Raw genomic sequence first — 22646 nt, forward strand, 5'->3', positions numbered from 1 at the left:
TAGCAATATACATAATTGTTTATTTTTCAAAAAGAAACACAGGAAAAATAAACTAGAAACTAATGACAATAATTACCTATAGGAGGTGGTTAGGAATGGGGTGGAGGGATAGGCATGACAGCTAGACCTCGCTGAGTATACTTTTTATATAGTTTTAACTTTGAACCATGTAAATGCCTCACATACTCAAAAACAAAAAATTTCAAGTAAATTCTAAAATTGAATACAAACAAAAACAAATTACCTCATTATATCACACCAATAACATAACCAGGTAAAGAGTGATTTCCATTAACTTTTGAACACTGTACTCTGACTATACATCCTTAGTGGGCCATTATTCTAAGGACAGAGAACTGCAAAGAAATCTCAAATTTTATTCAGTATGTTTACCATTAGTAATATTGGTACTGTAGTGCTGAAACATATACCATATAATAAAACATATAAGCAAATATATTAATTACTTGGAACCAGTATTTTCACTGTAAGAGAAAAGAGGCAAATATAAGAAAAAATCTTGTAATGCTAAAATTTAATAAATATCGATCTGAGTTCATGAACTTTTAAAAAATCTATTTTCTAGCTCTGTCCAATGAAATGTCCTAGAAGCAAATGGAGTCCAAATTCCATTCTCCTGAAAGGAAAAGGGCTCCTTGGAGAAATAACTGATATTCTAGGTTTGGGACAGGACAAGTACAAGGTAAGCCCAGGACTTATGCCTGAAGCAAAGATGACCTCTAAGACCAATGTAGTCAAGTCTAAAAGGCACCCAGGAGCTAGCTTGCAGTGACTTCCACTGGCTCCTGGCTCACAAATGAACAAAAAAGAACTGTGACTGTAATTGACTATAATACATTGAATAATTTGAAGACATGGTGCTATTTAAAAAGAGAGGGGGCATTGGGAAAAAGAGAGGGAAAATAATCTTTTTTTAAAAATAGAATATAAGCTAATAAATGTAGAAGAAAATTAGAGAATTAAAAAATTTTAAATCATCATTTTGCACCTCAACATAATAAATGATTCAGTTAAGAATCATCAATTGATGCTAAAGCCATTGAATGCAAGGCTGTTGGGAAAAAGAATATTCCCATGGTGCCAAAACATTACCCTAGAGATTATTAATTACTAAGGGGAAGAAATGACCTTTACAATGGAAAGATCTGGTAGTCACCATTTTAACCAAAATGATTATCATCAAGAGTGAGACAATCTAGAATTATGTCTTCTAATGTGATACAATATAAAATCTACAAGATCACCTATGAAATATTCTTTCTAAAAACATTTAACCTGAAGCTAATGAAAGCTATAGACTTGACTTCCAGTTCAAAGGAAATGCAAAGAATGAAGGGAACAAGTCAAAGGATATCAGATCAAGGATAGAAGCCAAGTGACTTAGATTCTTCAAAAAGTCACATCCTGGAAAAAAAGCCATGAGGTCCAGGGAAAAATCTTCTAGACTAAGAGAGACAATCAAATATGAAATATGAACCTCAATTGAATCCTGGTTCAAAAACAGAACAACTGTAAAAAGTCATTTTTGAGGCAATTGGAAATAACTAAATATGAACTTAGATGATATAATCAAATTAATTTAAATTTTCTTAAGTGTGATAACTATTGAGTTTAATTAGGAAAATGTCCTTATTTTTAGGATTTACAAGCTAAATTATTTAGTAAAGTCTTGTGAGACAGCTTGTATGGCAAAATGTTAATAGTTGAATTTAGGCAGAGGGTAAGTGGGTATACCATTCTTTCAACTTTTATGTATGTTTAAAATTTTTCAAAATGAAAAGCCGGAGAACATTTAAATTAAAAAAAAAAAAAAAGTCTTTAACAATGCTTACTTTGTGAGTACATGGAGATAACCCATGAATTTTTCAAAGCTGAGCTCGCACAATCTGTCATACCATTGATTGAAGCCATTAAAATGGCAATAAATTATAAAAACAAAATATTCAAAACAAAAACAAACCTGGTCTATAAGGTAAATGGAGACAAATAATAATAAGTTATGGAAATTTGGGGCATTATACATATAACATCCAAAGTAAGCTTCAGGTTTTAAAACTCTAGAATTCACAGCAATATTTTGAAGCAGTCATAAAATGAAACATGAACTCACCTCTGTCATGATTTTCTGTAATCCTATCATTACCCAAGAAATATTACTCGACCTTTGCTATAATATTTAGAAAATCTGTTGAAGCAGCTTGCATACATTAGAAAAAGCACTCAGTATTATAATTTTTAATTGCTGTATTTACTATCCAAGCAGAATAAAATAAAATGGAACATGATAAAACTTTAGCTTAAAGGAGAAAACTTAAACCCTCAATTATTAGAAATCGTATTTTTGTATATGAAGTGTCTTTTAAAAGAGCAAACAGGGCTAGCCCAGTGGTGTAGTGGTTAGGTTCCCATGCTCCACTTCGGCGGCCCAGGGTTTGCTGGTTCGGATCCCGGGCCCCGACCTGAACCACTCATCAAGCCATGCTGTGGTGGCGTGCCATATACAAAGCAGAGGAAGACTGGCAAAGATGTTAGCTCAGGGACAGTCTTCCTTACCGGAAAAGAAAAAAAGAGCCAACACATAAACACACACACACATTCACAGATTTTGTTAAAAGTACACGTGAAGTCTGATTTAGCACATTTAACTAAGCCTCTTAAACACACTACATTTAAAATACATTTTAACAAGAGTGGATTTTCAGATGATTACCCCAAAACACTATAACAACTTTCATTATTCTTTTAAACCTTCAATGAGTTCTACTTAAAAAAGGATGGAAGTGTATATCTGGAGTAAACTCTTTATTTCCAAAGGAAGACCATGTTTGTTTTAAAGAAGCTATTTTAACATATTAGAAATCCTAAATGAATAAATGTAAATAAATGCATAAATGAAGAAAACTGATTAGATCCAATGGAGGACTGATACTTAACCCTAATAAAAGATGACTGGAAATGTGGACCTATCAATCAACAGTGAAGCCCTACTGTGAGCCACAGTAACAACTGACATCAGTTTTATTCTATTAACTCTTCCTTATAATAGTGATGGTTAATGGTAATTTAAAATTAGCTCAAAATTGTGTGTTAATATACAGCATATGAAAGGTTTATAAATTAATTTTAAATTTATTGTTCTTTAAAATATTCCAGCATTTAATAAAGTTATCATTAAACATCAGAACTGAAAACTAACTGAATACAATATATGCTACTTAGCACTATATCTGATTATAAACATGTTTTTCTACCCTTGAGTCATATATTCAGAATCATTTGACAAAATTTCTGAAATTAAAAATGACGATGTAGGGGCTGGCCTGGTGGCATAGCGGTTAAGTGCTCGCGCTCCGCTTCAGCGGCCCAGGGTTTGCAGGTTCGGATCCCGGGCGCGCACTGATGTGCTGCTTGTCAAGCCACGCTGTGGCAGCGTCCCATATAAAGTGGAGGAAGATGGGCACGGATGTTAGCCCAGGGCCAGTCTTCCTCAGCAAAAAGAGGAGGATTGGCATTGGGTGTTAGCTCAGAGCTAATCTTCCTCTCACATACACACAAAAGACAATGTATGAATTAAAAGTCTCTATAAACAATTGTCATTGTTTGTGTCATCCTCATCAGTTCATATGTGTATAGAGATGAATGGTCACTGTGTAGTAGGGAATTTGGCCTTACTCTAAAAAAAGTTCTGGCCTACATCTTTAGGAGGTCCCTGTGATAGGAGTGTCTTTGTTATTCATGTGGGCCCCTCAGACCACACCTGATAATTTATGCTAACAAGATGACTCACGATGGGCCCCTGGAGCCTGATGTCAGCCAGTTCTCCAGGGAGGGACAGGGCTGGTGTGTTAGTTCAACCATGTGGGCAAAGAATCAGTCAATCATGCCAAGTAATGAAGCTTCAATAAAAATCTGGCCAACAAAGCATGGGTGACTTTCCTCGTTGGCAATATTTTGTGTGTACTATCATACATTGTGGCCAGAGTAGATAACACTGTCCGTGACTCCACAGGGAGTGGACAACTGGGAAGGACAACAGGAGTTTGGACCCCTCCTCGACTCGGCCCTATATGTATCTTCCTTTGGCTGGTTCTAATTTGTATCCTTTCTCTGTAATAAATGTGATTGTGAATATAATAGCTTTCAGAGAGTTCTATCTAGTGAATTATTAAACCTGAAGGTGAATTTGGGAAACCCCTGAATTTTCAGTCACCATGACATTTTCTACTATAGTAGAATTTCAAATCTTTGGGATTCAAAGGCAATTTATTTCCTCTTTGCTATTTTCTTTTCTGGAGTTTGTATGTAATCAATCCTGCTTTGAAGGAATTCTCTTTTTAAGAACAGTAAGAAAGACTATTATGATTACTAATGCTGGTCATTATCTGACTCTGTTGAATGGCAGTAGCATCTATAACATTTTGATTATGAGGTGGATTTGCATATCACTGGGATTCAAGGATTGTGATATACTTTCAACAAAAGAAGTATTCCAATACAAAAAGAATTGAAAGATTTTCAGTTAGTGCTTTTCACAAGAAGATACCAAAGAAAAGTATACATTAAAAAAATGCTGATATCGGGCTGGCCCCGTGGCTTAGCGGTTAAGTGCGCGCGCTCCACTACTGGCGGCCCGGGGTTCGGATCCCGGGCTCGCACCGACGCACCACTTCTCTGGCCATGCTGAGGCCGCGTCCCACGTACAGCAACTAGAAGGATGTGCAGCTATGACATACAACTATCTACTGGGGCTTTGGGGGAAAAATAAATAAATAAAATTTTTAAAAGATGCTGATATTTCAGTGATCTTTTAAAACAAAGCATTTTGTACAAAGTTATTTCAGTAATAGAAGTGGGAATAAAATTCTCTATATTGCAAATCATTTGCTCTCTATGCATTGAACTGATAGTCACAATAGAAACAATTATCTTCAAATTTTGAAGAAAATATATACCAATTACTGTAATTATTTAACCTTGAGGGTAGTGAAGAGATTATTTAAAACAAAAAATATTTTAGTCTGTCATCATCATACAGGTAGAGAAATTGTAACTAGTTTAAATAAAACCCAGTCTTTCATGCTAGAGCACAGGCTAGAAAAAAAGAAGGAAGATCACATGTGATAAAGGTAACTAGAGAGATAGGGAAAAGATCAGTGACTCATTTATGATATATAGAGAGGAGACTAATTCATGGTTAAGTCACACAGGTGAATCGGGAAACAAGAAAATACAGGAAGAAATTTACATAATTAGGAAAATAATCTATTTCCATAAACCTACTAAATAGATAATAACTGGATACCAAAAGATGACAAAGAGAAATTTATCAATTAAAAGCCATTTAACGAAAGACCAATTTATACATTCTTTTGAATTATGTCCATAAAAAACTTAAATATACAAATCACATTCCCAAACCCAAAAGAATCTTTCTAAACAAATGAAATACACAGACATATATAGACAAATTCAGAATCCAAATCATTAAAAAATATTTTAAAAAATCACAGTAAATTAGATCTTATAATATGAAATAAAACAAAAAAATGACAGTTATATACAATTGTTAGTTTCAAAAGCTCAATGATGAAGCAATGGTGCCATAATTTATTTAAATAAGTACTGATCACTAATGCTTATATAATATACCTATTTTAATATCCTGTTAGATTTAAAGAGCAAACGTTGAAACAATCAAAAACTGAATTATAGTTATTCTCAAAATATCTTAATTTTGCCCATGTGTCCAAAGTTGTGAATTACAGTAATATCCTCCAGAAAAGTCAGGTATTTGGTAAAGCAAGGCACATAGGACCAGATTTTAGTAAAGGTGCTTTTTCTTTGGTCCTATAATTACTTTAAATATGCTACATATCCAGGAGATTCTTAAGATGACTCTCAATACAGCATAAATAACTTTTATAAACCTCTTCTTATGTAAACATACATCCACATGTAATTAAATATTATAACAATGAAAGTGTAAATAAAATGAGTGATGCTAAACTATTTTTAAAAACAAAACAAAACTTAGTTGAATGACTATACAATGACATTTTAAAAGTCTATACAATGATATTTTAAAAGTCTAATAATTTGATATGTAGGAAAAGTGTATCAATTCTTAAAAATAGTCAGTATTACACTAAGTCTACTGAGGACAAAGTCAATTAGCTTCCTTTCAGATTCTGTCTTCTTAGAATCTAGTTTAAATATCAAACTACCTTTCCTTCTAGGAAATTGTGACATTCAATATAAATTGATGTAAACATTTAAGTTTTGCATCTCTACACCACATTTTCCACCATAAAAGTAGCCTACAACTTCTCTAAAATCACAAAGAATTTATAACATTACTTTGTGAAACATCTACATGTTGCATTTCAAACTTTTCTTCCCAAATACCATATTCTTAATTTTTAATAGAACTATCAATTGGCACTATTCTCCCATGAATTTGCACATTTTTATAATGAACAAAGCAGTTGAGAGATAAGTAAATTTTAAAAAGTGTAAGGATTTAAATAATCAAGGAGTCACCATTATAAAACATTGATACAATAAGGCTTTTAGAGGTCATCAAAACACACACTACACACACAAGAAAATGGCATTATCTTTATATATGACATGATCTAGGATACAGGTCCACCTTCTCAAATATGATTATTTCTTTATGAATTAAAAATTATAAACTACACAACCCCATCTCTAATAACATTTTCAAACCTACTAGAAAAGCAAAATATAAACTATGCCTGTCTAATAAAAGTTTGCTTTGAAAATATACTTTAGATTACTTTGTCCTTTCCCACAACTCTTGATTATATTTTTATAAACTTTGTTGGGAATCTTGAAAATTGTGTTATTTTGGACACCTGAAAATATTACTGTAACTAACATGTCTGATGTCCAATAATTTGTATCATTTTTTGAAGTGTTAAAATACGGACAGACTAAACCTGAATTAACAATTACTTGTGAATGCACACACACTGAATTAACACACAAGTACCCAACTAGTACTTCAATGTGGGCTGAACATGAATCTTTATATTCAGTCTTAAATCCTGTGCATTTGCAAGATTTATATTCCACTTAGCAGTAGGTAATAAGATGTAAGTCTGAATGTTGTTATAGTCTAAAACACCATGCTCAAAAATGTGGTAAAGTTATTAAACTTGACTTTAAAAGGTGGTCACTGAAAATTATGTCAGGCTTCCAGAAAGTTGGCTTGGTGCCAATTTGGAATCACCAGCAAATTCATTTAAAATATTTTGTAAGTTTAAACACTTTTAAACTCTAGATGGACTAGATTAGGCCTGTGTCCTGTAGAGAGTAGGTTTGCACAGCTAGTTCTAAGTAGCCAAGAGTCCCCAACAGTTTGTATCATAGTATTTTTTGAGCCAAATTCTGCTTAACAAAATTCATTAGAACTATATAAAAATACTTATTTTGTACAGTTTTTACACTATTAGAACAGGAGACTTTTAAAAATATATAAAGTAAGAATGAAAAAAAGTAAAATACTTCTTATACACAATAGGTAATTCTGTCTCTAGTCAATAATTAAATTAAACCCATATTCCAGTTTTAGAAGGTAGTTTTGCCCGTTAATTCATTTTCTCATCTCTTTTATATTTTCTCTCCCTGGAACCAATTTATTAAATAACTTATGTAATTTGCAACCTCAACTCTAGTGCTAATCAAAATGGAAAAGAACCACTATTTTAAAGCAAAGCGATGGCTCCTTTCCAGCAGCTTCTGCAGGGCCACAGAAAGGGAACTCAGAATTTAGCTACTTTCCCAGACATGTGATGAGAGAATTCCTGGGGATGGTGAGTTTATGAGAAGCCTAAAAACTTCTTCTGAGCAGCCTTGAATTTATAGTTATAGTGCCACTTAAAATAATGTAATATCACGGCAATCTGGAATGTCTCCAAGAAAAGTCATTTTGGTCTCAATTCATTGACGTGTCCTACTATTCTTTTGTTGGCTGTTTTTGTCAACAGTTGTAGATTAAAGGAAATTTTTACAGATCAATGCGTGAAATATTTATTTAAAAACGTTCTAGTTGTATACCGTATATGCTTTGTAGTTCAAAATTCTCCAAATGGAGATATTAGACAATAATAATAATTTTGTTTTAAATTATTAAATGAGTAATCCCTTTAAATTACATTTTAAAACTTTAATGGAAATTAACATAGAAATTTAATTTAAATAATATAAGGATTTATCTGATTTATACAGAAAAGAAATGCAATTAAGAGATTAAGGACAAAACTCCATTATTGTAAAAGTCACTGGCTACTACTATCTAGCACAGGAGCAACTGGATTGCTTTCAGCAGTTTCAAAGCACTAAAGATCTTAAAATGTAGATGGAGAAATAGATGTATTTCTCTACACTAAATTTAAACATGAATTTTATTCTCTGAGAAATCAGACCCAGAACGTTACTTTATCAATTTTTATGTAGTTGAATAAAATTTAGCAATCCTTTGTTTAGTAATCTTTTGTATAAATATAAAAATCTCAGATACATGAAAATGTTTTTCAAATCATACTTCTATTTCTTCACAGCTTTATAGGTAATTATAATTTTCAAACTTTGAATATTCCATGTGATTTATCTGTACAGAAAGAGTAAGATAAAAACATTTAATAAGATTAAATAGATCTAATTTGCAAAAATTGATATCTGACATTTGTGTGCTCTTGCAAAGAGTACATAGGACATTTCTGCAGCAATCAAAAAGGTAAAATCTTTTTAAACTCAGATTTCAAGTTTCCTCCGATAATTATTCTAATCCCTGGAAATACTTTCAAGTTTTGATCTCTAGATGCAATAGGTATTTTGTTACATATACATATATTTTATCCTTAAACTTTTATATTTTCAAACCGTCTGAACAATATGATCACATTCAGCATAATGATATCTTCTTAGAATTTGTAGAAGTCCTCTGTGCAAGATTAATGTTGAGATTCTTAGTGCACCATTGTGAAAAACCAGTTAAAGATAGTATATGACTATGCTTTAGTGGGATTTCCTGCAGGTTTGGGATCATAACCATATAGGAAAGTAGCTGTTATTACAAGGATGGCTCCAAGGAAAAAAACACTAAATAGGTGAAGAAAAAATGAAAAAGAGAAAATTAGATAAAATAAAAACAAGTTATTTCTATTTCTTTACTATAAAAACAATTATAATTTGGGAAAAATATTCCAGTAATATGGCTAACAAATACTGAGTACTTACTACATTCCAGGTGTTCAGCTAAGTGTTTTACAAGCATTACATCATTTAGTTCTCACAACAACCCTCTGAAGAAGTACTAGTATTGTCCTCATTTTTTTATATATGAGGAAATTGAGGTTTAGAGAGTTTTAAGTAACTTGCTTAAATTTCCACAACTTTAAGTGGAAGATGAGATTCAAACCAGGTATGTTTTGCTCTAGAGCTAAGCCTGCACTTTCATCCACTGCACTATATTGTCTCCCAAAGCAGAAATGTTGTAAATGTTGTATTTCACCTTAATATGTCTTTTGCTTGCAATACATTGAATAATAAAAGATCTCAATTTTTTAAATACTTGAAAATATAAAGGGAAAATTGCATTATTTTCAAACCAAAGTAAAGTTCAGTTTAAAATCCAAAGTAGTAGCAAGCAAAACTGAGGACCAATTTTTATAGCATGCTTTACAAAAGGAATTACATTAAATGTGGGGAGACCTGGTTTCTTTTATCTATCCACAGATATAATATACCTTACTATAAACTGGAAATGAACTTAAACTGGTACTGGAACTTAAACTAGATGTAAACTGGAATACCAATCTTAACTTTAAACATGCACATTCTTCAAAGTGCTGTTACAGGAACATGAATTAGTCTTGGTTTTGAAGTTTCTATTAACAGTTCAAAGTCACTTCCCTGCTTTAAAAAAAACATTTGTTCTATAAAGGAAAAAGATCACTAATCTTTATTATGACATAAAGGGGCCTTCCTAATGTGGTCCCTCCAACCTCACCTCTCACACTGCACCCCACCCAATCTGTAATTCAGCCACTCCATTCAGTGAACATAACGTGCCTTTCAGGACAATGTACATGCTATTCCTCTGCCTGCAATGCCCTTTCTCCCAAGAAAATTGCTTATTCATAACAACTCAGGTCTAATGTGTCCAAGACTCACTCCCCTAGGCAGAATTACTCTATGATAACACTCATCACACTATATTAAAAAATGCATTATTTACATGTCTGCTCCCCTGCTCAAACATGTGCTCCTCAATCATCATTATACCCCCAGTGCCTAACATATATAGGGTGCTCAATCATTATCTGTTGTGATAAATATGTAGTTTTGACTTGATGCAAACGGACAACTTTTCAAAAGCCTTGGATGTAGGCATACATGTAAGATTAAGATAACATAAAACTTCCTATAATGTATCTTCAAGAAAATTACTACCATAGGAATATTTGGTAATTATTTAGGCTTTGGATAAGCTTCTGACTGAAAACTTTCTTTGTCAGTCATTATGACCTTTTCTTAGCTTTCCAGAACTCCGGAATTGCATAGAATCACATGCTTATCTGAAAAGTTGTCTGATGCAACTTCCTACCCACTGTAGGAATCCATTCTATGATATCTCTAACAGGATCTACCTGAATACCTAGTAATGTCAGGAAATCCCTGCTTCTCAAGCCAGCTATTTTTATATGGGTCTGAGAGAACAAATTTTGTTAGGGAAAAAACTATCAGAATTTAATGATTATTTCAAGTATTTGAGCCCCTTCTTTTGAATGGAAATACTTGTGTATAAACTTCGACTGCTGCATTGATCGTACTGCTATAATTTATTTACTTATATGTGTGTCTCTCTAATCGTGACTTCCTTGAAGACAGGAAACCATGTCTTATTCATGCATTCCTGTTCTTCCAGGATCTAGTACAGTAACAGGTAAACACATAGTGGACACAAATTTTTGATAAATGAATAAGGAAGCCTAAATGCAAGGATGGTAATACCAATAAGCAAAATAATGAGCACAGGAAAAATAGGAAAGGGAATATTGGTGATATGATATCAGTAGAGATGTCTGGCAGTCAGTTGAAAATGGGGTTCTAGAAATTGGGACTTATCTTCATACAGAGGACACATAAGACATGGCAGTGGATGAGAAGAACAAGAGTGTGAGTGATGACTGACAGGTAACCAAAGGAACAATCAATGAGAAAGGCAGGTACGGGGTACTACTTCTGACAAACCAAAAATCAGTTTCAGGAGGTGAAATGGGGATAACAAAGGAAAATATATTATTACATTTGGAATTTAGGTCATTGGATTTTTTGCTTAAAAGATGTTCATCACGAAAGTAAGAATACATAAAGATAGAGGGCTTAGTTATCTATTTTAGGAAACATAATCCATCTCCTCCATCTGTCTTGGTGTCCTACACATATTCTCAAAATGCTCATTCATTCATTCAATAACAACAGTATCATTGTCCTTTCTCTTTTTATCTTCATTCCAACACACCTTACATGCTCCCTCAGAAACATGGACTTACATGCAGGTGTATCTTATTGATATTTAAACTACTACTCTTTAGTCCCTCTATTGGTTTACTTTTTCATTTACTTGTTTATTTTCTGCATGATTCAAAGATTTAAAGTTAACACCCTTGGCCTTATATGAGGTTTTATTTTTTGAAAAAGGTATGGCTTTTTAAGTGTACCCTGAAAATGTACAAGTTCCAAACATTCTCAAATACTATTCATGCACATAGTTTCCCCATTTAATGAATAGGGAATAAAGCATCATTAAAACATAGATGCTAATTGTTAGGCTAGTCTCACTAGCTAAGTAATTCATCCCTATACCAAGCTAAAAACAGAAATACTTTTAAATTAATGCCTGAGAAAAATTACAGATCTCAACATCATGTCCCAGACCTGTCCAAGTTCCTAGAGAAGAATCAAACCATCAATGTCCAATATAGAAATATAAAGAGTATATATTTTTCTACTGCCAAATTTCATTCATAATCCTATCTCACTCTCAATAATGCAAATGAATTTTACTAGCTGTATTAAAATAAGGTCTTGAATATTCATTTAACAAACATACTGAGTACCTATTATGTACCAATCTCTGGCCTTGTTTACTTATCAGATGGTGATAAGTTTTCTGAAGAAAGGAGGAAAGAAAGTTGGAATGGTGAGGGGTGTTCTTTTACTTGGAGAGGTCTCTTGATAAAGTGACACTTGAGCCAACACCTGAGGATGTGAGGGAGTATGCCATGTGAATATGTAAGGGATGAGTATTCCAAGAAGACTAAAGGGCAAGTCAAAGCATATAGCAAAGACATTACTGTAGCTTAAAAAAAAAAATGAACAAGAGGAAAGTAACATCAGATGAGGATAGAAAGGTAGTTGAGGGCCAAATCAAATGGGCCATTGATGACGACAACTTTTGAGTGACACGGGAAGCAATTAGAGGGTTTCTGAGCAGAGTAGTGATATGATCTGATTTACACTGAAAAGAATCATTCTGGTTGCTGAATGGAGAAAATTGGGGGGCACGGGTGAAGAGAAGAAGCAAGGAGACAAGTCAGGAGACTATTGCCTTAATCTTGATGATAAATGAGGGTGCTTTGGACCAGGATGGTAGCAGTAGAGGTTGTGACAAATGGTCAGATTTTGGAGATACTAAAAAGGAAGAGTTGACAGGATTTGTTTCAATTAGAATGACATGTGAGAGAAAAGAGAAACTGATGACCTTCTTACTTCACTGAGAAAATAAAAAATTTCCATACATTTTAACTTCTTTTTGTAAATCTATCTATATCCATATCTATAGAATCTGCCCGCTCTTAGGTTACTGTGGATAAACTGTGCTCCTAAGTCAAGGGCAATTTTTGTTTAAGCACCTGGAAGAATGAGGTGCTGCCACTTGCTAAATTGGGAAACCCTGACAGGGACGGGAAATGAGTTATCTAGTAGACATTTAAGTGAAAATGTCAAATAGGCAATTAGATATACAAGCCTGAAATTCAAATTTAAATTTGAGTGTTATTAGCACATAGATGGTGTTTAAAGCCATGAGAATAGAGATCACCCGGGGAGTGAGTGCAGACAAAAGAGGTCCAAGGACATATCTTTGGGAAACTCCAAAGTTTAGAGGATAAGAAGATGAGAAGGGGGGTGAAGATGGAGGAAAACCAAGAATGGTAACTTGAAATCCATTAAAATACAATCTCATTACTCTGGGATTATAAATTAATAAGTGTTAAAAAAAATAATAGGACTTTTAATACCATCTGTAATGGATATTCATTATACTTCATGCTTCCTGACTGTCTCCTTCCTTGGCATCCATGATACTACACAGTCCTGAGTCTCCTGCCTCACTCATCATTCCTTTTGCAATTCTTTTCCAAACTACTCTTCTTCCTGCCACCACCTAAGAGAATTTTCTCATGAGCCACCTTCTCTATATAAACTATCCTCTTCACGAATGTCATCCACTCTCCTAGCTTTAGCTATATAAATTCTGCATTTACAAAGTCATTATATAACTTAGGATTTTATATGACTTATTAACTTTTTTTTAATATGATTTTTAACTTTGGGGGGAAAAAAACCATTCAGATCTACTGGGAAAATTCTGGCCAGCCAAATTTGTATAAAAAACTTTCCAGTGGAAGATTTTCTTTCACGCATTTAATTTGAAATACCCTTTAAAAGATAGTTAAATGGATCTTTTACTATATTTCCATGATTCTTCAAAAGTTATAATAGCACAAAATTTTTCAGATCAGGTCTCATGAAGAATTCATAGTTTTCTTATATACTTTTGGAAATTTAAAGAAATAGAAAAGAATATATTACCTGGTTGGCACAAAATCTTGTAGCCAAAAATAGGATATCAGTGTTGATAATATTATGGATAAAGAGGTTGCAAATCCCTTTAAAATATTATCCGCATACTTAATAACAGCAGCTATTACAAGACCTCCAAGTGCCTGCAAAAGTTTTACAAGATTATTTTAAAAAACAAACATATATAAAACTGCTTTTCAAAACAATCTCATTACTCAGTGAAGCTTTAGGCTTTTGGCCTATAAATTTAATCCCATTATAGGAAGTGATTTTTATTAAACATCTCTTATAATCAATAGACTTCTAGGTTTTGTGAAATAGCCCTCATTTCAAAAGGTATCTGATAAAGTAACCACCAGCATAATCTGCAGTTGTTATAATGGAGTTTGACTATCTTACAAATAAAACATCCATCCTCATCCAATTTAGTAATTAAACATCTCTTGTTTAGACAAATGCGGTCACTTTGATTAGTGAAATATTTTTACTTTTGAGTAAAAAATAAAGTGTACTTTGAAAGTTACTTTACTAGCCTTTCAATAGCCTCCTAACTTGGATTTCTTCCTTTAGTTTCTCCCCATTCTAATCCACCTTTCATTGCTGTCAGATTACTCTTCCTAAAGCACTTTTTTTTCCTAAAGCATAATTTTAATTATTTTCTTTCTTTAAGAGTGTAGAAAGAACTTTCTACCAAATCGCTCTCAAGTTCCAAATTGTGGTTACTTAAATAATGAGGTTTTACCATACCTCCTAGTTAAATTTTCTATAAACCCTACTTACCAGCTCCCAAATCTGGGTTACCCACCTTAACAACTTTCACTGCACCTCTTCAAATGACAGAAGCTTTATTAGAGAAAGTCATGAATTATGTCAGTTTAGCTCACTACAATTGATGTTTGAGGCCAATATTTTTTGGCAATGTTCTCACTCATCTATTTACTCCCTGTTGAATCCCTCATACCAACAGTACCAAACCCTTTTTATTTTACTCAAGTCTGTAGCCCCTTCTTAAGGGAAGAGGGCTTCCCTCCTTGACAGGATAAAAGCCATTATACATAGACTTTCCTGACTTACCCTATCTCTACTTCAAATTTTCTCTGAAATTTCACTTATCCTTGTCTCCTTTTCTCCTATCTTAAAAACAGAAGTATCCTTCCTGTTTTCGAAACACAACTATCCTTTGCTACTTTCACCCATCTTCCCTAAGGGACCTTGTTCCTTACAGCTTCAAATACTTCTAGAGAAAGGCTTTGTGAGGGCAGTGACTTATATTTTCATTTTTATATCCTCCCGGGTACTGAATAAGCATTTTTTGAAGATGAAATTAATCAACGCTTGAACAATTTCAAGTTATAAACTGAGGTAATTTGACAGGAATATTCTAATATGTAACTACAATATGAGGCTATAAACTGTTACAGATTTAAATATCTAGATCTGCCTCTTGAGCCTTATGAGGCTGACCACAGACTTCCTGTACAATGATAAGAATTGTAGAAAAGTGAAAAGTTATTTTCCTTCAGCTTCAACTCTTTAAGTCTTAAATTTGCATTTTCATTATGTTAAATTTAAATACCACAAAGTTCATTCACGACCCCTTTTCAAAATAAGTTTTCATTATGTCATTAAGACCAGGTCTATTTTAATTTCCCTGAATAAACTAGATATAATGAGAGCACTCACAGGAGGGACCTTTTTTCCTCACATCAGTACATCAGTAGCTACTTTGATTCTCTATATTAAAATAAAGAGACTTTAAATGCTTTACCTGAAGAACAACAACTATCCAGGTTAGTCGGTTATATCCCTGAAAAAATCCATCCTTTGATACTAGTTCTCCATCATAAATGTATACACCCATTAATCCAAATATACTCCCAAAGAAACCTAAAAAAAAATGTCTATGTCATATGTCATTTAGTCTGGAGAGATATTTTTCCATTGACATTCCAAATAATTTTATACTTAACTTTTCCTTTTTGACAAAATTTGACTACTTTAAAAATTTTTTACTTGGATATTTATATAAACAAAAGTATACTTAGTATTATATTATGACTGTAAGACAAACACATGAAAATATAAAAAAGAACAGAGATTATCAACTTTGGAGCACTAAAAAAATATAATGCGTACTTTATATGACTATATGGCTGTCCCATTCAAATATCTGTAAAATGCTCACTTTGGGCATATTTCATTGTATCTTGTATCTTCCTATTGCTAGATCTAGATTTTCATATATTCAGATTCATACATGCAGATATAAAAGCTCAGGTATGTGGGATAGCATTTTTCCTTGTTAATAAGTTTTGAAGTACAATAAGTAATATCCAAAAACACAGAGCTAAGAAATAGTCATAGGCAACATCAGAATCCGTCGTTACTGAAGTCTCTGTTAGGGAAAGTCAGCTCAGTGAGAGCAGACACTATATCTTATTCATTGTTGAATCCCTTACCTCTCCCACAGAGCTTATCACATTACCACTGTGTCTAAGAGATTTCCAAGAGCAATCCTAAACTATGAATAAAGAAACTGATGCCTACAGGGGCCACTTCTTCAGGGTAGTCTCTGGTAAGATATAGTCAAAGAGTGCAGGGTGAAGCAATTTTTATATTTTTTTTGCTGAGGAAGATTCACCCTAAGCTAACATCCATTGCCAATCTTCCTCCCTTTTTGTACATGAGCTGACGCAATAGCATGGCCACTGACAGATGAGTGGTATAGGTCTGCACCTGGGAACTGAACCCGGGCCACCAAAGTGGAATGCGCTGAACTTAACCACTAGGCCCCTGGGGCTGGCCCACATGAAGTAATTTTTCTATAAAGCCGTAACTAATCAAAGTATTCCACAATGGAAAGGAACTGAAAGGTATATGAAATGTTTCTTCTAAAATTTTACTTATGCCAACTCTATCATTTTAATATATCTAAGTTCAAACATGAAAATAATACTAGCATAATACAAAATTACAAAAATAAACATTTCCAAGGGTATTAGTTTTTTTAATTATAAAAATAACAATTGATAGGGGCCGGCCCGGCGGAGTAGCGGTTCAGAGCGCATGCTACACTGTGGTGGCTCGGGGTTCACAGGTTTGGATCCCGGGTGTGCACTGACACACCGCTTGTCAAGCCGTGCTGTGGCGGCGTCCCATATAAAGTAACGGAAGAAGGGCACAGATGTTAGCCCAGGGCCAATCTTCCTCGGCAAAAAGAGGAGGTTGGCGTCGGATATTAGCTCAGGGCTGATCTTCCTCACAAAAAAAATAAAATAAAAAATAACACTTGAGGCCTGGCCCCGTGGCTTAGCAGTTAAGTGCACACGCTCCACTACTGGTGGCCCGGGTTTGGATCCGGCCTCACACCGACACACTGCTTGTCCGGCCATGCTGAGGTGGCATTCCACATATAGCAACTAGAAGGATGTGCAACTATGACATACAACTATCTACTGGGGCTTTGGGGAGGAAAAAAAAAAAAAAAAGGAGGAGGATTGGCAATAGATGTTAGCTCAGGGCCGGTCTTCCTCAGCCAAAAAAAAAAACAAGAGGAGGATTGGCATGGATGTTAGCTCAGGGCTGATCTTCCTAACAACAACAACAAAAAAACACTTGATAATTACAAAAAAAAAGCATATAGTACAGAAGGGTACATACATGTCAGTATGTACAGATTGACTACATTCTTTCTATCAGTTGCATAATTTTCCATTGTATAGATAGTAATAACTATAATAATAATATGAAATACATACATAATACCACGTGCAATGAATTGTTCTAAGTGCTTTATGTATGTTAATTCACAATAACCCTATGAGGTAGCTACTTTTATGCCCATTTTATAGACGAAGAAACTGACGCACAGAGAGGATAAATAAACTTGCCCGAGCTCACACTGCTTGTTAGTGATGGACTCAGGATTTTAATCCAGGCAGAGTGGTTCTGGAGTCCATGATCTTAACCACTATACTATTTAATCATATTGATGATTTATTTAACTAGTCTTCTAAATGTTTTCAATTTTTTACAATTATAACCAATGCTGAAATGAATAACCTTGGACATTTATCTTTGTGCTCTTGTGCAAGTATATCTGTAGGATAAATTATTATCCAGACGTGGAATTTTTGCGTCAAAGTCTTTAATTACTTAAAATTTTGTTAAACATTCCCCAACTGAGATCCAATAAGGTTATACCAATCTATACTCCTTGCAACCATAGATAATAAGAGTTCCTGTTTCTCCACTCTCTGGCTAATGCTGGATCTTATCCATTTGCTAATCTTTGACAATTTGATATTTGAAAAATGCTATTACATTGTTTTAATTTCTGTTTTTGTAATCTTGAGTTATCTATAACTTGCTTATGTATGCTTCTCAAAACTTGAGTCAGCTTACCATTAGATTGTGCTACGAGGTCAAACCAAACAATAAGAAATCCATGAAGTACCATAGAATCATGAATTCTGACCTTTCATTTTTATCTTATAATTCAGAAAAATTTTGGGCAACTCACACAAATCTTGAATATTTCTTTATTTTCTGATATTTGCATATTTATATAAATAGCTAATATTAGTGCTTACTATATGCAAGGCACTTTATTCTAAACACTTTAGATGCATTATTTCATTTAATCCTCATGGCAACATATGAAGTACTAAAATTAAGTACATTTTCTAAGGAGGAAAAGGAAGCAGAGGAAGGTTAAGTAACGTCCCTAAGGCTACACAGGTGATGAGTGCTGAAATCAGGATTTGAGCTGTCTGACTACAAAACCAAGTGTTCTTAACCACTGCGCTACAGAGACACTCTTTCTGAAATGGTGAGTTATATTGTTTAATGATTTTCAAGCCTGTGAACATGCCTTCTAGACAAATTGAACAAAAAGAAGCTAATTTAACTTTGTCTTTCAAAATATTTACCTTGAAAGTTCTTAAAAAAGAAACGACACATTTCTATAAATTTTGCAGAGAAATTTAAATAAATCCTATGTGATAAAATGAAGGTTCAGTTTGTTTGTTATCACATTACTTGAAAATAGCTGGAAGAGGGACTTTAATCAAATTTGGAAGGTTTTGGATGGTTTGACTTAAAATACAGGCCATTAGTTGTATGGAGAATTCACTGTGTAGGACCTAGAAGGGCCTGTTATGACTGCTATCAAGAGAGACATGGTATACCAATTAAGTTGACGTGGACACAAAAGAACAGTTTAAGGATGAGCTCCAAAGTCACAAGGACAGAGGCTTAAAATTGAATATATTGATTTGCCAATTGAGCTGCTTCTCACATCTTCCAAAATGAGTACATGACAGAAATACTAAATGCTGGAATCTTTGTATGAGGAATTAAATGTTAGAATACTGTACATAAATAGTTTAAATATTCGTTCAAAGGCAATCCCTCAATATGTGGGATTTTTTTCTTTTAAACTAGTTAGAAAAATGCTATAGTTAAAGCTAAAACATAACATCTTGAAATTAAAAGGTCTATTAAAATTTTAAAACTGAGAGGAAGGTTCATCATTTCAAACTTCCTCCATTTAAGTATATTTTTTCAGCTTTATTGAGGAATAATTGACAAATAAAATTTAAAGATATTTAAAATGTACACTGTGGTGATTTGATATGCAACATGGTGACTATGGTTGATCACACTGTATCATATCATTGAAATTTGCTAAGTATCTTAATCTCCTTTTCCAAGAGGAAAATACGTAAGTTACGTGCAACATCTTCCAGGGAAAAAACGAAGTAACCAAAGATAGTTACTAAGGGTCAAAATGGTGAAGACAGAAACAGGCTACATACACCCTTATGTCATAGACCTAAAATTCCATAATCTTGAATAAAAGGCATTTATTTAAAATAATTTAAAACAATTATTTAAAAGGCAAAAACCTTGTCAGATATTTGGATCAAGAGCAGATTTTATGAGAGACTTACTTATTTAAAGATATATAGAAACCTTAAAATATAATAATATAACCTTTAAAAAATAATATTAGAAAACATTTAAAACCTACCAAGTTGAATGTTCCTTATCCACACCGACTGTTTGGTTTCTTTTAAGATTTTCTCAAAGTAAACCCCAGCAAAGCCACTTGAAAAACATGCTGTGAGAACTGCCATGAGGCCTACAAACTGAGAGCCAGCTGAAAGTTCCTTAGAATCAAGCTCTTGAGAATCTGAGGGCCACTGATCAAAAAGAAAAACAAAATTGAAATTTAATTCCTATAATTTTACAAAGTGCATATTTACAGCCCACTCTTAGACCTTAAGATAAAAATGAAACCAATACCATTCTTGGGGATTGCAGAGGAGAGCTTTTGAAAGAAAACCTTAGAATCATTTTATTTTTTTTCCCACAGTGATATTACTGTTAGAATTTATAATGTCAAAAAATACCCTAAAACAGAGAAAGAGAATGAATAAATGCACAGATGCACAAAATAGCCTCTACAAGCAGTTCAGTTGTAAAAATCCAGAGTGTGAAGTGTTGGAGCAGCAAGAATGAGTCTGGATCTATTGGTTTATTATGGAAGATCCATATGGTATCATGCTAACCATTCTTGGTTTTGTCCTGTAGACACGTATTCCTGAAACTTCAGTTATTTGCCTTTATGGTTTTTGTGAAATCCATGTTCTACTTCAACTATTAATTACTTGATATTTTATTTAAAATACCTCACTTTTAAAATTTTAATACCTATTTTAGCTTATCTTAAAGTAATATCTATGAAAATATGGGTTTGATATGGGTTTGTAATACCCACTGAAAATAACCATTAAAAATATTTATTCAAGATATATATGCCACAGGGGCCGGCCCCATGGCTTAGCGGTTAAGTGCCTGCGTTCCGCTGCTGGTGGCCCAGGTTCGGATCCCGGGCGCGCAACAACGCACCGCTTCTCCAGCCATGCTGAGGCCGCGTCCCACATACGGCAACTAGAAGGATGTGCAGCTATGACATGCAAGTATCTACTGGGGCTTTGGGGGAAAAAATAAATAAAAATTATAAAAAAAAAAAAAAAAGATATATATGCCACACTCTGGGGAAAGTGATGGGAGCCTCTGGATGGCAGGAAATTGACATGATTGGATTTGTTTTTAGATAGACCACAGTGATGACTAAGTGGAGGCTGAATGGGGATGGGTAAGACTAAAGTGAAAAAAAATCAGGAGGCAAAAGATCACGTAAGAAACAAAGAAGCAGGGCCGGCCCATGGCGTAGCGGTTAAGTGCACGCGCTCCGCTGCTGGCGGCCTGGGTTCGGATCCCCGGTGTGCAGTGATGCTCCACTAGTCAGGCCATGCTGTGGCGACGTCCCATATAAAGTGGAGGAAGATAGGCACAGATGTTAGCCCAGGGCCAGTCTTCCTTAGCAAAAAAGAGGAGGATTGGCATGGATGTTAGCTCAGGGCTGATCTTCCTCACAAAAAAACAAACAAAAAAAATATAAAAAAAAAAAGAAACAAAGGCAGCATGAACTGGGGAAGTGATGTTAGAGACAGACAGACAAGGACAAAATCAAGAAGAATTAGAAAGGAGAATCAGTAAGGTCTTAGAGACTGATTGGATGTACAGGCAGAAGGAAGAGTCTAGGAGAAATCCCAGGCTGAGTAAATAATGACTGGAAAAAATAGAAATAAGAACAGGTTTGGCAGGGAAAAGGTAAAGTTTAGTTTTGGATATGCTGAGTTTATAAAGCCTATTGAACAACCAAGCAAAGATGTCCAACAGGCTTTTAGATATACAAATCTGAAACTACAGGTGATAACAAGAGCTGATGACACACACCAAGAAGCTATCAGTATATGTTTTAATAAAAACCTCCAGAATGGATGAAATCTCCAAAAATAAGGACATAATTTAAGAGAAATAACAAGCCTACCAGCAATCCCAATATCTAAAGGAAGTATCAAGGAAGAGGACCCTAGGAAGGAAACCAATAAGGAATCACCAAGAAAGAATGGTATCAGGGAAGCTGATAGGCAATAAGGGAGTGATTACTCTCAAATGCTCCAGGTATCCAGTAAAAATCAGCTTTGTTTTACATGCAGTGTCTTATTTCCCTAACTAGATTGTTCTTTATGTCAGATAATTTGATTTTTATTTATTTCTTTGTATCACTTACAGTCTCAATGTAGTATCTTGCTCAAAGGAAGCCATCAAAAAATATATCAGTTGTGAGAAGAAGCATTTATTTGCTTCAACAAATGATAGAACCATATTCTTCATGCACAATAAATAAGGTTTTGAAACTGTGATATAATGAAAGGTATACTTATCTTGAATAGTTACCTGTACAAAAGCAACTCCTGTCATCAAAATTACTAAGGAGAGCCACTGGTACACACCTAATTTTTTACTAAGCATAGACACAGAAAATAATGCCGTTGTAAGAATTTTCAACTGATATGTGACCTGAAAAAGAAAACAGCTAATATTATTAGTGTCTGTTTGTTTGTTTCTTAGAAGGACTGCTAAAAATGTATTTTCAGTACCTGATAAGTAGCTGCATCTAGATTTGACAGTGCCACATAGAGTAGATTATTCTGAAGAGTATATATCCCTGATGGAATAGCAAGTTTAAGCGTTTCCATAGGTTTATTAAGAATTTCATCGTGTAGTATTCGATTCAGTGCTCTTAGACTACATTCTAGAAAAAACATGAAATGGGCAAAATCAGTAATTAAATAACTCTGAATAAGTTACAT

General features: G+C 33.9%; 1 protein-coding gene across 4 annotated transcripts in view; it reads right to left on the reverse strand.

The window, feature by feature from the left end:
- Nucleotides 1-22646, reverse strand: part of SLC35A3 (solute carrier family 35 member A3) — a 48622-nt gene continuing 25976 nt past the window's right edge. For 3 of the 4 annotated variants that reach the window (XM_014780117.2, XM_004420786.3, XM_087446780.1), the window contains exons 3-8: nt 22434-22588; nt 22231-22353; nt 19952-20123; nt 15686-15804; nt 13927-14060; nt 1-9147 (exon numbers count right to left, since the gene is read on the reverse strand). In XM_014780117.2, coding sequence (XP_014635603.1) covers nt 9057-9147; nt 13927-14060; nt 15686-15804; nt 19952-20123; nt 22231-22353; nt 22434-22588 — 794 coding nt within the window. In that variant the 3' untranslated portion in view covers nt 1-9056. The remainder of the gene's footprint in view (nt 9148-13926; nt 14061-15685; nt 15805-19951; nt 20124-22230; nt 22354-22433; nt 22589-22646) is intronic. The other variant, XM_087446766.1, reaches the window with a different exon arrangement.

The sequence above is a fragment of the Ceratotherium simum genome, chromosome 2 (genome assembly GCF_057802395.1).
Source record: "Ceratotherium simum simum isolate JZ-2026a chromosome 2, ASM5780239v1, whole genome shotgun sequence".
Lineage (NCBI taxonomy): Eukaryota > Metazoa > Chordata > Mammalia > Perissodactyla > Rhinocerotidae > Ceratotherium > Ceratotherium simum.